Below are 15,926 nucleotides of genomic sequence, written 5' to 3'. Positions count from 1 at the left end.
TTGCTTTCTCTCTTCTTGTTCAGTCCACTTTCGGAGGCAAGAGGAGTGAGAAGCACTGGCTTCTGATTCTGCGCCAGATTAGGTCACGAGTGGATGTACTGTTCTCCTTACACGCATCAAATCTAACCGAAAAACACGTTGATCTGACAGTCACTGAGTGCTCTGAATGAGGAACCACAGCAGCAAGGAGCTGTGAAAGGCACAGTCTCTGCTTTGAGGAGCTCCTGTGGGACCGATCAGGCCAGCATGGCCATACCTGGCTTTAGGCACCTGCCCTGAAGTCTGCACAGGTCAGATTTTTCTAAATGGAGGTCTCAGCCCTTACCGCCTCACTGGGTAATCAGACCCTGTGTTTTCATATAAGACTCACCTTCCACTGATAACAACTTTTGATAGTTAGCCTCTGGTTTTTCTGTTCTCCCTCCTACTTACATGCTCCAGAAAAGTTTCATATTTAAATAAGTCTAAGCATGAATCTCTGGTAAAGTGAAGACTGTTTCTGCAAATAGGGTAAGTCTTCCCAGATTTGTGTGCCACAGCTGGGACTGGCACAAATCTTTTTTTTTCTAGAATTGGTCTCCATTGCATGTTCCATTTTCTTTTCATCTTTGATTTTTCTTTTTTTAATCAAGAAAGAAGAAGTTGGCCACCTAAACTGAAAAAAAGGTAGATAACCAATTTCTGTCTTGCTGTATCAGAAATTATTTCAGGTCCTACAAATGCAGGTAATTATTACCAAAAGACTTGCAGTTTTAGGGAAGAGGAGGAATTCAGCATACCCCGACGAGTGCAGGGACTTGGGGCTTCACAGCCTGGGTAAGGTCATTCCTGAGGAGATAACATCTGTCACACTGCTAACAGGCCTCTCCAATGACCACATTTTCAGAACTGAGAATTGGTGGCAGTCTGACGCATGGCCTGGCAAAAGGCCAGTGTCTTCTGTCTCAGAAGCTGAGATTGTCCCAGAAAGCTGGTGCCACATGGCTGCCCACAGCACAGTGCGAAGAAACCTCTCACTGCTGCACTCAACTTAGTAGGTGGACCCAGGAATCTCTCAATCGTTTCGCCCCTCAGTTCTCTCCCGCTGCCCACTCTCTTGGAGTACGTTCAAACAGTACTCCAAACTGACCTATCCACAATTTTCATTTTTATTTTTTCCCATCAAATCAGCGCCTGTCCCCCCACCCTCGCCTTTCAAAAGAGATATGTCAGCAGTACATGAACATAACTTTGCCTACTGATTCCCAGCAGGAGGTGTTTCTACTCTCTATCGGACTGGCTCTTTCCAGATTAAAAAGTAATTCTTCCAAAAGAAGGTTTTATGGTTAAAATTAAACCACAGTCCAAAAGCTATTAGAACCTGGACTTTGGACAAATGCCAAAGACGACAGTCCTGGCCATCTTCCAGACAGAAGAGAAAAGAGACCCACTAGAAGGAAGAAATCTTCAATGATCACATAAAAAGGCTAGGTAAAATGTTGGAACCTGTTCAACCACCTTACTTCAGTTAGAAGGTACTTTTTAACAACATTAGGAAAGCGAAACTAGCTGTGGGTGGGGTGGAAATGCTGCCAGGTCATCCCGCCTAAAGAAACCCCAAGATTGTGCCTACATGATGGACGTGCTGCAGTGGCACCACGGTGGCTCCGCTGCACCACGTGGCCCTGAGGATCACACTAGCATTTTCTGGACTCCTGCCCGGGGGGCTCTACCAATGTTTCGGTGATCACTAGCTCATCACTTGAGGTCACTTGGGTTACTAGCCCTGATTTGTTATTCCACAGCATGATTAAGAAACAATCATCTAGGAAAACACAGATGCACACATCAGTGTGCATGAAAAGGCCCGAGGGTGCTGAGAGCTTGCTGGGTCAGGCGTCTCGGTGGGAGGGTGGGAGGGGAGTGGGCAGGAGGGCAGGACCCGGGGAGGTCTGGCGAAATGACTCCGAGGCCAGCCTAGCAGCACCTCCCCTGGAAGGCTGGGAGCACGCCATCTGGGCTGGGTGGATGCCGACCAACCCGGTGCGTGCCTCCACGTCTTCTTCCAACCAGGTGTGCGACTGCCCTCTATTGGACAAAATGCTTTTCCATTTTGCCGGACAGATGGCTGAAGGGAAACATTGGCTATAAGGGCCGCCTGTTGGCATTAGGCAAGGCAGAACCTTCTAAGTCTCAGTTTCCACATCTATAAAATGGGAGTCATGGTAACAGTATCTGTCCTTGAAAGGGTTGTTATCAGGAGGAAATGAATGAAGTACCACCGTTTTCTACCTTTGCCTGCCTGCTCGCTCTCTACCCTGACATCATCCAGGTCCCTTTCCTGAGGTGATCTTTCACTCCAGTGTCTCTGAACCAGAGGCACGATGATAAAAACAATATAGTCATGTTATTCTAAGCTCTAATAGCTAGTGGCATCTCACTTCTGGTAGCTTTAATAACTTCACAAATGTTTTAAACATAATTTTCAAAGCATTTTTTCTGATAAGCATTTATATCATAATTTAAATCAATTTTCTGATAACTTATGTTCATTGTCTAAATCCCCCAGCGGATTATGAGTCCTCTAAATGCAGGGACCTGTGTGTCCTCTGTAACCCCAGTACCTACCTACCTACCTACTGCACAGCAGATGCCTGATACACAATCTGCTGAATAAACACATAGATGAATCATAAGAGTTGGTGAAGGCCACCAGGAAGGGCAGTCAGATATGAGGAAAAAAGTCCTTTTTCAAGAGTGGTAACATAAACTAATATTAAAAATGAAAAGGCAGGGTGATGACAAAATTTTGGAACTGAAGAGAGGTAGTCGTTGCACCAGTGTGGAGGCACTAAATGTCACTGGATCGTACACTTTAACATGGTTAAGTATACGTTATATGAATTTCACCTCAATAAAGAAAATGATAGGGCAGAATCGTAATATAATAATTACGATCCATGATGATTTAGACATTCTACTTGATAAGTCAATATAAAGAGAATAACTTTGATACAGTGCCTGATGGTTTACGTAAATGTTTCCACATAAGTGATTTCATCTGTTCCTCACGACAAGCCCATGGACTTGCAGAGGAGGAAACCGAGAAGTGCAGAGGTCCCGGCAGTGACTTCTGTTCCTCTGACAGGCCAGACGCACTCGCCACTGGGAGGCGCTGTCCGCGAGTCCTCCTGCCTGAAAAGGACTTCCTCCAAAAAGGACTTCCTCCAAAAAGGACTTCCTACTTCTCTCTCACCTCCATCTGGGCCCCACTTGGAGAGTCACCCCATCAGAAAGGCCTTCCCCAACCACCTTATCTAAAAGAGCAGCCCAAACACCCCACTCTTGTCATTCTCTCTCCCTTACTCTGCTTGGCTTTTCTTCAAAATTCTTAGCTCATATTACATATTGACACGATTTTTCTGTCTCCTGCTTACAGTAGCGTAAGCAACAGAACAGGGATATCTGTCAGTTTTGTTCTCTGTTACAATCGTGACTTCTGGAATAGTGCCTGGCAAACAATAGGTGCTTGATAAATATCTGTTAAAGAATGAATAAGGAGTAGAATTTTACCATGAACCCGGCTGGCTCTTTTGGGGAGCCTAGGCTTTTTAAGCCACACCACAAAAATGAAACTGTAATGTGACTGCGATACAATACCAGTGGTTATAGTGGGAAGCAGCTGCCTTGCATGGGGGGATCAGCTCGGTGCTTTGTGACCAACTAGAGGGGTGGGATAGGGAGGGTGGGAGGGAGACACAAGAGGGAGGGGATATGGGGATATATGTATACATATAGCTGATTCACTTTGTTATACAGCAGAAACTAACACAACATTGTAACACAATTATATTCCAATAAAGATGTTAAAAATAAATAAATAAATAGAGAAAGGTTAAAAAAAAAACAGTTGTTAGAGCACTACGACAAAGTGCTACGTTGTTCAGGAAGAGCCCCTTCGTGCTCCTCTTGTCTCCAAGGGTGGGGCACCTGTCTGTTGTATCTCTGGCTCAGCACAGTGCCAACCACCTAGTATGGGCACTTGTCTATACGATATCAATAAAACATGGTGGATTCTGGGCAATACAGCCGAGAATGGAAGAACTGACCACAACACGCGTCCGGGACCCACCCTGGGAGTGTACACCGGGGAGTCTCTGAGGAGGAGAGGAAGGAGGAAGGAGAACGTGCTAGGCAGGGGTCAGAGTCCAAGGAGCACCAGGGTACGGCCTCGCAAGCCTTGAGTAATCAGGGTAGAAATGGCTCCTGAGACCAAATTGATCTGCAATGCCAACACTGTACAATTAATTCAGGCTCTCAGGGAAAGCTTGCAGGGCTGGCCTCTTGACAGTTGGGTCAGGGTGGTCTGACAGGATGGGTGACCCTTGTGAGGTGGACAATGAACCTCTGAGACCCAGTGGCCATCCCAGAATGGTACCCAGTGGCCTCTGAGAGATTCGTGCACAGCAGCAGCAGCTGCCTTTCTTCAGCCTCTGAATCAGTCAGCCAGGCATGGCGGAAAACTGTCTGGGCTCACACCGATTAGCGGCCAAACCCCTGAAGCTCTGGTGTCAGCTCTGTTCCTTGCACCTGTTTGAACCTGTGTCTCTAAGTGCAGTTTTCAAATTGCAAACAAACTCACACAAGCATAAAAATCTATCATTTGTCCAAACTGACTGCTGCCATGGGCCTTGTTGTGTCTTAAATGGAACAAAATATTTAACATGGACAGATACCTGTTTGCCAGTTCTAACTTAATGGTATGGAAACATGTTTTCAACTTTTAGTAAAGTCGTAAAACCTTTTAAAAATGTTCTGAAATTGAATTTCTGCAGAGAATTCCAAGCTATGTAAGCTACGATACACACACACACACACACACACGCATTTTCTCTAGAAGCTTCCTTATAATACGTCCAAAGTACACAGCTCAAAATTCAAGCAAATTATTAATTACAAAACAAATTAAACAAAATAATCACGGCATGATTTGTATAGCTGCCACTACTTTGGCCATTTTCCATGGGATGATTGTATTTCATTTTAATGGGTGCTGGTTTCAGGAACCAGACCATTCACCTTTAGCCTACACTGCCTGTAGGTAACCCTCCTCCCTGTGGGCACACAAGCATGGGTGGGTATTTAGTTTTTCTCAATTCCCACAGCATGAAAGACAAAACAAACAAAGCAAAACACATTACTGTTTTTATATTATATTCCCTAACATTCAAAAAGAGTATTTGGTCATCAATGGAGGCCTCAGCTTGACACGAGATCAAATGCACAAGCACAGCTTGGCATCAAACTGGACCAGCAAACTCGGGCACCTGCAAAGGTGGGCAGGGACCCCAGGCAGGCAGACAGGCTCTGGCCTACTGCAGAGCACAGGAATGCAGACAGGCAGTAAGGGTTGCCGTATGGGCCCAGGGTGGCCAGATCTTCTTACTTTTCAAGAAAAACCAGAAACCCAGGTTTTAATATGAACTCTAGGGTTTTAAACATTAGCAGTTCGTTCTAAAAACTGCTTTAAGAATATACTCTCCAAACACTACACGTCTGTGGCTTGATATGGTGCTTGGGCAGCCTGTTCCTGAATCTGGGGAGTAGTAGGTGGTTCCAGTGGGTTCCAGCCCGAATCTGCCACTCATTAACTGCTCCCTGGTTGGTTGCTTCACGTTCCTCCCTTGGGTTCAAATCCTTAGGTTCAAAGTGACGTACCTGCCTAGTCACTTTGATTGACCAGTCCAGGCTCCAACTTCCTCATGTATAAAATGCAGATAATAGCACAACCCCGCTCATATGGCGATTATGGGAGTAAAGGAGATCCTGCAGGCAAAGCACCTAACTGCAAAGTAAGCATTTGGTGATAGATATCAGCCACGATTAGCTGTAAGCTTGGTGCCTCCCTCCTCACTGTCATTCACAATTAATCAGCAAATCCTGTTAAATACGTCTCCTAAAACCCTCTCCAGTCTATCCTCTTGTTTTCATCCCTACTTTCTGTGCCGTAGTTCATAGCCTCGTCCCCTCAACCCTGAACTGTTCCTTACATCGATCTAATGAACATACCTCCTGCTTTACTGAGCAGGGGACTCTGTGCCGGGGAGATACTTAGTGTCCCACTTTGACCCACCCTCATACTGCGCCCAGCTGATTCGATCTCTTGGCTCAGCAAATTACTTAAAGCAAAGATCTGCTGGCGTTATTCTCCCTGTCACCTGCAGAACAAAGGCCAACTTCCTTAGTCCTGCATTCAAGGTTGTCCCCAGGCTCTCCCCCAGCTCACATCCTACCAGTCTCTATAATCCTCTCTCTGCTCCGGCCACACCAAACTACTTTTCTCGTCTTTTCCAGAATGAGCCACACGGCTCCTAGTCATCATACATCAGCAACACTATTCTTTCTGCTTAGAATGTTTGTTTCTCTTCTTCTCACCCAACGTCAGCCCCTTCTCACCCTTTGAAGTCCAGCCTTAAATGGTCATCTCCACCATGAAGCCTTCTCTGATCAGCCCCCTAACCAGCCCCCAGAGTCAGGCCCTCCCTCCTCTGCGTTTCCCACCACACTTAGTACCTATGTCCCTTCAAGCCCATCACACAATGTGTGGTAACTGGCTTACTGAGACATCTGTCTCAACGTGAGATAGACAGGAGGCCAAGGGCAAGAACCTGGTCCCTTATATTTGCTGCATTCCCTACTAGCAGATGGTGAGTTTTCAGTGCTGGCTGAATGAGTTAATGGGACCAAGAGGGCATTTGAACAAAAGCCAAACAATGATGTCACTTTTAATACAACCTGTTGTTAGAAACAGGGATCTTTGGGAATATGCAAAGAAACAATAATAAAGATACATAAACTCACTCAGGAACTCTCAATTGCCTGTGATGTGTGCATTTCGGTTAAGCTTAGTAAAAAAGGATATTTTATATAGAATGTAAAGTTGTAACTACCCAGATGATTGAAAATATCTGTGCTTACAAAGTGGCGTCACAGCTTCTTGATCTTCACTTTTTCTTCCTGTGGTCTTGGTGGAATGCATCTGATATTCCAGGAGAAAATGTAATCCAGCCAAAGAACAAGTCTGATTATTTGGCTCACAATTTATACACAGCGAGGCGCAATCTGAGAGACAGACCCACACAACCGAAAACTGCTCGTCTTGACCTGGTGCCTGTGCAGGCTTCTTATGAGAAAGGCAACAATTTCTCGGTACTCAGATAATCACCAGAGGAGGCCAGCAGTGGATGGTCTTGGGAAGGCAGAGACCTGGGAAAGAAAATAAACATCATTTTTTTTGGCATTTATGTTCGTAAAAACTTGTCTCTGAAGCGCTCATTCAACAAGCATTCACTGGGACTTCCCTGCTGGTCCAGTGGTTAAGACTCCGCACTTCCACTGCAGGGGGTGAGGGCTCCATCCCTAGTCTGGGAACTAAGATCCTGCACGCCTTGCGGGCAGCCAAAAACAAAATTTAAAAAACAAAACAAAGCAAAAAACAAAACAAAACAAAAACAACAAACATTCACTCAAGGAATGGAAGGGTGGCTCCACGGCCTCACTCCCCGCCCCCCAAGCAGGATGGCAGACCTCGCTTTGGCAGCCTAGGAGAACAGGTTGTGGGGTTTGGCTAGTAAGAACAGAGGCAGTTCAGCAGAGTGGTTTCCCATGCGGGTCTGGGGTCAGGCTGCCTAGGCTCAGGGCCTGGCCCGGGGAAGTTTCTAGTTGGTAGAGCTGACAGAGTGATAGTTTTATCTCAGAGAGTTGTTGGAAGGAATAGATGATAGAGAACATGTAAAGTGCTCAGCATGGTGCCTATGAGATGATTCTGATTATTATAAGAAGTCAGTAAATGTTAGCAATCCTCATTTGTTAAAAAGATCCTACTAATAGGCTTGAGCCTCTGCAGCTTATCTTTGCAACTCTGCCCACACCCAATATCTCTACTTTATTGTCTTAACTATGAGATCAGAGCTCCTAGAGAATGGAAGAAAGAGCAAGCTATAAACTTCTGAGCGATAAATAAGCAGAAATAATGGAGCCAAGGAGAAGAAAACAGCCCACGTACACTGAACACCTGGTTGTGTACAGTGGCTCAAGCATAAAATAGATCTGGATGCTTGATGGCCATACTTGAAGGGAGATAACGAAGGGGCATGCCTTCGAACTGCTGAAGGAAATTCTTTACCTAGACGAGCCTAGGCAAGTGTGGAATAAGACATTTTCAGGCATTTGAGCCTTCAGAAAGTCTGAGATATTCTAAGGAACAGCATAAATTATTACAGTAACTTCTCAATAGATGTTAAATAGTATTGAGACAGGTAAAGTCACTGAATGTGAAGGACTGATTCATACCACAAATACATGCTGAGTGCCTGTGATGTGTTGGTTACACAGTGGACTAGAACAAGTAACCCAACAGACATACGTCATTCCTTCATGGAGCTTACATTCTAGTGGGGAGAGATAGATAGTAAACAACCACAGAAGCGAAACTCCGATTCAGATGAATGCTCCAGAGAAAGAAACTGGGCCAAAAGCCCCAATTTTGGGGTATACAAGAACTATAGCAGATAGAACATCCAGCTAAATGACATCATCTAGACGCAATCAGATAAATCCAGAATGTTGGCCATCTATAAGAATACAGGTCAGAATTCGTTAAAAAGTCAAAGTTGTTAAAAACAAGTGGGAGATTAATGTAGATTAAAGAGTTAACAATCACATTCAACATGTGAGCCTTGACTGGATCCTGGACCACAGGAAAAATTTTATAAAACATATTTTGGGGACAAGGAAGGACATTTGAATATAGATTGAATATTAGATGATATTAGGGAATTATTCTTAATTTTTTTTTTTTTTTTTTTTTTTTGCGGTACACCGGCCTCTCACTGTTGTGGCCTCTCCCATTGCGGAGCACAGGCTCCGGACGCGCAGGCTCAGCGGCCATGGCTCACGGGCCTAGCCGCTCCGCAGCATGTGGGATCCTCCCGGACCGGGGCACGAACCCGCGTCCCCTGCATCGGCAGGCGGATTCTCAACCACTGCACCACCAGGAGAGCCCTATTTTTAATTTTTAATTCATTAAATTAAAAAAATTTTTAATTTGCTTAGGTATTATGGGTATGTAGGAGAATGTCTCTATTCTTAGGAGATATATGCTGAAATATATAGAGATAAAGCAAATAGGGCAAACTGTTATCAACTGCTGAATCTAGAAGAGAATATTTAATTGTCTATTGCTCGAATCTTTCAACGTTTCTGTATATATTAAAATGTCCAATATAAAAAATTGGATAGGTCTTCCCTGGTGGCGCAGTGGTTAAGAATCCGCCTGCCGATGCAGGGGACACGGGTTCAAGCCCTGGTCCGGCAAGATTCCACATTCCACGAAGCAACTAAGCCCATGCACCACAACTACTGAGCCTGTGTTCTACAGCCCGCGAGCCACAACTACTGAGCCCACATGCCACAACAACTGAAGCCCACACGCCTAGAGCCCGTGCTCCGAAACAAGAGAAGCCACCGCAGTGATAAGCCCATGCACTGCAACGAAGGGTTGCCCCGGCTCGCCACAACTGGAGAAAAGCCCGTGAGCAGCAACAAAGACCCAACGCAGCCAAAAAAATATATATGTATATATACATATAGATATATGTAAAACTGGATAAAAAGGAATGGAGGAGAAGTAAGCATAGATAACTTTTTGGAGGAATTTAGCTGTGAAGGGAGTGTATTAATTTCCTAGAGCTGCTGTAACAGATTACCACAAACTCGGTGGCTTAAAAGGACAGAAATTTATTCTCTCACAGTTCTAGAGGCCCAAATCAAGGTATTGGGAGAGGCCACACTCCCTGCAGAGGCTCTAGGGAAGAACCTATTGTGTGCTTTCCAACCTCTCGTGGCTATTAACATTTCTTGACTTGTGGCTGCATCACTCCGGTCTCTGCCTCTGGGGTCACACTGCCTCCTCCTCTTCTGTGTGTGTCTGATCTCCTTCTGTCCCACTCCTTATAAGGACACCTGTGCTGGCATATTGGGCTCACCCAGATTATCCAGAATAAGCTCCTTCTCTCAAGGTCTTTAACTTAATCACATCTTTTACCATATAAAGTAACATTCACTCTTCTGCCACAGGGGTAATATTCACAGGTTACTGGGATTAGGAAAGGAATATATCTTTTGGGGTCACTTCTGTGCCTAGCACAGGGAGGAAGAAAAATGGGACAGTAACTAGAGGGGAACATGCGGCCAGAAAAGGTTTTGTTTTGTTTTGTTTTAAGATATGAGAAATTATAGCATATTTACAATAACTGATATGGAACAGTTTGTTGTACACTGCAGTAGCAGTACAATAATACAATTTATTTGTTCATCGTGTTAGCCACTTGCACACAGGAAAATTCATAAAGAAAATAGCAAGGCCATCATCAAAAAGCCTACAAATAATAAATGCTGGAGAGGATGTGGAGAAAAAGGAACCCTCATACACTGCTGGTGGGAATGCAAATTGGAACAACCACTATAGAGAACAGTATGGAGGTTTCTTAAAAAACTGAAAATAGAGTTACCATATGATTCTGCAATCCCACTCCTGGGCATATATCTGAAGAAAACTATAATTCAAAAATACACATGCACCCCAATGTTCATTGCAACACTATTTACAATAGCCAAGACATGGAACCTAAATGTCCATTGACAAATAAATGGATAAAGAAGATGTGGTATGTGTATGTATGTATGTGTATATGTGTGTGTGTGTGTGTGTGTGTGTGTGTGTAATGGAATATTCTCGGCCATAAAAAAGAATGAAATAATGCCATTTACAGCAACATGGATGGACCTAGAGATTATCATACTAAGTGAAGTAAGCCAGACAGAGAAAGACAAATTTCATATGATAATGCTTATATGTGGAGTCTTAAGAAAAAGAAGAAGAGGGCTTCCCTGGTGGCACAGTGGTTGAGAGTCCGCCTGCCGATGCAGGGGACACGGGTTCGTGCCCCGGTCCGGGAAGATCCCACATGCCGTGGAGTGGCTGGGCCCGTGAGCCACGGCCGCTGAGCCTGCACGTCCGGAGCCTGTACTCCGCAACGGGAGAAGCCACAAGAGTGAGAGGCCTGCGTACCACAAGATGAAAATAACAGTTACTCTTTGAGAATTTGATTAAGAACAATGAAAAGGTAACGGAGGAGAACTTTTGTCAAACATGGCAGATTGAACAAATATATATGTTTATCTCCAAACCCCACCAAGATGAAAATAAAGGAATAGATATGGTATAAAACCACAAAGACAAAAGGAGCAGGAGAGCAGACAACAGTGGATCAGAGAGGTCAACAAAATTTTGGAGATGGAGGGGGAACTAACTTAGCAGAGTGTGGGAAGCTGGGACTTAAAGAGGAGAAGACAAACCAAAAGAGTAACAGTTCACTCTACTTGTCCCCCCAAAAGTTCAGGACCTGAAGGGACCAGATACTTCAGGTGGAAGGAGAAAGTCATGGAGCTGAAAACAGGGAAATTGATTAGAAGTCTGTATATAAATCAGTTAAACTCACAAATCCCCTCTCCAGGCCTTTTTAGCCTGGCAATGACCCCTTGCGGGGTATCAGAGGGTTTATTCTTTGGAGAAATTGAGTCTTCAAAACACTGACTCAGGGACACCAGGTACAGCTGAAGGTAGTGGTGAGCACTGAGCTGAAAACAAAAGGACTGGGTGAGAATAGGCGCGCTGAATGTTGGATCCAAAACCCTATCCCCCTTGCCCTGCTGCCAGAACCTCAGCAGTGGTGGCCATGCAAATAATCCCCAGACAGGAGACTGGAGAACCTTCTCTGGAGAAACTGAAGAGTTCCTGCAATGTGATCTACAGATTCTGACATTTGAGGGTACCCACTAAAAAACCCACTTCTCCAGTCACCTTAGAATGAAGCGCATCAATTAACAAGCCCCATCTGTGCACCTAGAGTTTCCAATTAGCTCTGCTCAGCGTCCTGTTCTTAAATATTAATAGACAAATATCAAACATTTGAGGAAAACCTCCAACAACACACACACACACACACACACACACACACACACTCACACACCAGAAAGGGTCGAAGGGAATTCAGAGCAAACAATGTGAAAACCAGAAGAAAACTTAAAACCAGGAAAATTCCTCAGAGAGCTAAGAGCACATGTACATGAAACAAAAACAGAAATGCTATATGTAAAATAAGAAGCAATCAGTGAACAAGAGAGTTAAAATTAAAAATCCAATAGAAAGGATAAGACAAAGTTAATAACATTTTCTATCCAGAGAGTAGAAGAAAAAGAGGGTGACATAAGTAGAAAAAAAAATGAGTATAATGCAGGCTCCCACACCCTGAAAATCACAGAACATGGGGTGAGAGTGCAGGTTGGGCCGTGGCGTGGTAGAAAACAGGTAATTTACATATGAAAGGAAAACAGATCACATCCATAGAGTTTAAAAAAGAAGAACAAAACTGTACTTTTAAACAGCAGCACTTGGAAGTTAGAAGAGCGTGCCTGTGAAATTCTAAGGGAAAAACATTGCCAACCTAGAATCGCACACCCAGTTAAACTATCAGTCTAATATGAGAGAAGAGTCAATATTTTCAGATAGATAAGGTGTTACAAAGTTTACCTCCCGTGGTTACTTTCTTTGGAAGCTATTAGATGATGTGGTTGACCAAAATGAGGCTGTAAAACAAAAAAGGGGAAGAAGATCTAAGATCCATGCAGTAGGAGAACCAACACAGAAAAACAGAGAGAAGTGTTAAGAAGCTCAGGAAAGCAGCTCTGGAACAAGCCTAGAACGAGCCACCCTACACCAGACCCAGAGGACAAAGGACTCCAAGAAGGAAATTTCCAGGAAAAAAAAAAAAAAGGAATTGATAGATTATCTGTTAGATTTGACTATACGAACAAAATTATGGCATAGAGTTTAACAGCACTTTTGGAGATGGGAAAATTAGGTAGGGGTGTGTAGAAAACTTAACAATTAAAAAACATGAGGCTATTATAAATTTGTGTTATGAGACTTATGATATGATGAAGTTTCTACGCCTTAGAAATTGTATAGACTTTAAAAAGTATGTGGAGGAGAAAGGGTGACGTATTCCTTTCATCCTAAGTATCCCTGACTGTTTTTTGCCACCTCTTAGATCCCTACCCAAGAGTCTTGATATTGATGCCTTGACACTAGATACTCAGAGAATCTTCTCTCTTCCCTGGGGTGACGATGGATGGTGGATGACATGTGGAATACATCAAAGAAAGCCCCAAAGGAGACAGACACAAGGGGAAAAGTCCATGTGATTAGATGCATCATTAAAAGTCAAAGATGGAAATAATAATAATAATACAAAATAATTGAGACCACTTCAAATTCAAATTTGATGTGGAGGTAAGGGGAAGTTGTGGAAATGGTGATCATGGTGAAGTGATTAAAAAGGTGGAGCCCAGGGACTTCCCTGGTGGTCCAGTGGTTAATAAACCCGGAAGCGGGTTTGATCCCTGGTCGGGGAACTAAGATCCTACATGCCGCAGGTCAACTAAGCCCACATGCCTCAACTACTGAGCCCGCATGCTCTAGAGTCTGCGTACCATAACTAGAGAGCCCACGTGCTGCAACGAAGATCCCTGCATGCCACAACTAAGACCCGATGCAGTCAAATAAATAAATAAATAAATATTTTTTAAAAAATGGTAGAGCCCGGGAATTCCCTGGTGGCATAGTGGTCAAGAATCTGCCTGTCAATGCAGGGGACATGGGTTCAATCCCTGGCCCAGGAAGATCCCACATGCTGTGGAGCAACCAAGCCCATGCGCCACAGCTACTGAGCCTGAGCTCTAGAGTCCATAAGCCGCAACTACTGAGCCTGCATGCCACAACTACTGAAGCTCACGAGCCTAGAGCCCGTGCTCTGCAACAAGAGAAGCCACTGCAATGAGAAACCCATGCACCGCATCGAACAGTAGCCTCCACTCGCTGTAACTAGAGAAAGCCCGCGTGCAGCAACGAAGACCCAAGGCAGCCAAAAAAATAAATAAATAAATAAAATTGTATATATAAAAAAAAATAGTGGAGCCCAGCAATTATTCTGGATACAATTTGGGGGCTAGTTAGAGGGAAGATCAGGGAGGCTGGGCTCAGTCCAGATATACAGGGCCCTGCGAGAGGCCTGTCCCATTAAACTGTAAAATTGGCTACATGGGAGAGGAGGGTACAGAAATAGTAAAGGAAATAACTTTAAAATCCAACAAACATAATCACTATTATGGGATTTGGCTTCTTACTTTTTTTCTTCACTTCTTTTTTTTCTTATCTCTGCTCTTGCCTTTGTCACTTTGGAGCCCTTCATTATTCTTTAGGATCCTCTCTCAGAAACTGCACTCCAGCCTGCATCTCTGTCCACAACCTCCATGACCTATCCTTACCCTGCTGTACCTTTCCATTTTTCTCACTATGCATTCTCCTACATCTCATAAACCCAATCATGTGTTAAGCTAAATCCTTCTAGCCTATCCTAAATCCATTTCTCAAACATTTCTCTATAAGCTCCTCAGTCACAGTTCTTTTCCAAGAAACCAATGTCCACTCTTCCTCTACCTATCAACACATTAACGAATCTTCTCTTTCTTCTCAAAATGTTCCATTTCCTTCTTTATCACTCTTCTTCACTTCCTTTGGTCCTGGTCTCCGCCTTCATCCCCAGGAGCTCTTCATTCCCACTCTCTCTTCTCTTAGGCAAAGATGCTCTCCTTTCCCTCTCATATTTACCCCTTCAGGGTCAGTAACGTTCTGCTTGTCTCTAATTTCTCCTCTCTGACTTGCAATACTTCCCCTATCTGCTTCTCTTTCCTTCTTTACCTTAAATCCTTCATCTGCCTCATTCACTGGTACCTTTGTCTATAATCTCTCTTCCATAGAAATGGATTAATCAGTATTATAATTCACTTCATCCAAGACATCCTCCTCAACCCCCACCCCTTCCTCAATCTCTTCATTGTTCTCCTCTACCTTTTCAAAAGGAATGTCCATCTCAGCATCAGTAATTTCTATCAATCTTTCATCACCAGTAACTTTCACTCTTTCAATTTTCTCTTCATTTATGCTCCCCATTCTTGAACCCTCCAATTTCTCTCCACTAGTCCCCAGCTTCTCTCCCCTGGATCCCCGCCTTTCCCCGCTGAACACCAGCTTCTCTCCACTCAACCTCAGCTTCTCTCCACTCGACCTCAGCTTCTCTCCACCTGACCTCAGCTTCTCTCCACTTGACCTCAGCTCCTCCGCATTCTGCCCTAGTTCGTATCCTCTGGATCTCGAGTCCTCTCCACTGGTTCCCACTCCAGTAAACTTGAACCTCTCTTTAAACCCAGGTCCCCCCCTAGACCCCGCTGTAGTCCCTGCATTCTCAGATTCAGCCCCTATTTCGTGTCTGACTTCTTGCTTTCCCCACACCTCCTTGGAGTTGTCTTTCCGCAAACCCGCGGAAGCCTGTACTGCACTTGCTACACTGCGCACTCGTTTCACATCCATCCTTTCCTGACTCCGGCCTGACTTTCCTCTCAAGACTGCCTTTTCCACATCTTCCAGTCTCCAGTCCTCAGACTCAAGCTTCGGGTCCCACATCCTAGGCTTTTGCGTGTTTCTACCCAGGAGCTCCATTCTCTTCCCGATCACAATGAGCCCGTTCCAGGGCATCCACAATTTTTCTCGCATCGTCTGCGGCCCTCTGCTTCCAGGCTCCAGTTGCGACCGCCCGCGGGTCCGCGCCTGGCCTCGGGCGCCCTGGCCGCGGGCCCTGTCGCGCCCCCTCGCCGCCCTTTGCGGCTTACCCAGCCACTCCCTCATGTCCCAGAGCGGATGTCCAAACGGAACCCCTTTCTCCAAAGACATTAGCCCTTAGCCCTTGTCCTCGTCCCTAGTCCGCCCC

At 44.7% G+C, this 15,926-nt stretch overlaps 1 protein-coding gene across 1 annotated transcript; it reads right to left on the bottom strand.

Annotated features, from left to right (window-relative positions):
• Positions 1 to 2,700: 2,700 nt before the first annotated feature.
• Positions 2,701 to 15,925, bottom strand: LOC111183740 (uncharacterized). The gene has a single exon (XM_089914512.1). The coding sequence runs from the start codon at positions 15,887 to 15,889 to the stop codon at positions 14,927 to 14,929; it is 963 nt and encodes a 320-aa protein (XP_089770638.1). The 5' UTR covers positions 15,890 to 15,925; the 3' UTR covers positions 2,701 to 14,926.
• Between the last annotated feature and the right edge of the window lies 1 nt (position 15,926).

Source organism: Delphinapterus leucas, chromosome 7 (genome assembly GCF_059928025.1).
Source record: "Delphinapterus leucas isolate spDelLeu-1000000601 "Yukka" chromosome 7, BTC_Dleu_Yukka2, whole genome shotgun sequence".
Lineage (NCBI taxonomy): Eukaryota > Metazoa > Chordata > Mammalia > Artiodactyla > Monodontidae > Delphinapterus > Delphinapterus leucas.
This window is presented reverse-complemented; position numbering and strand designations above follow the sequence as displayed.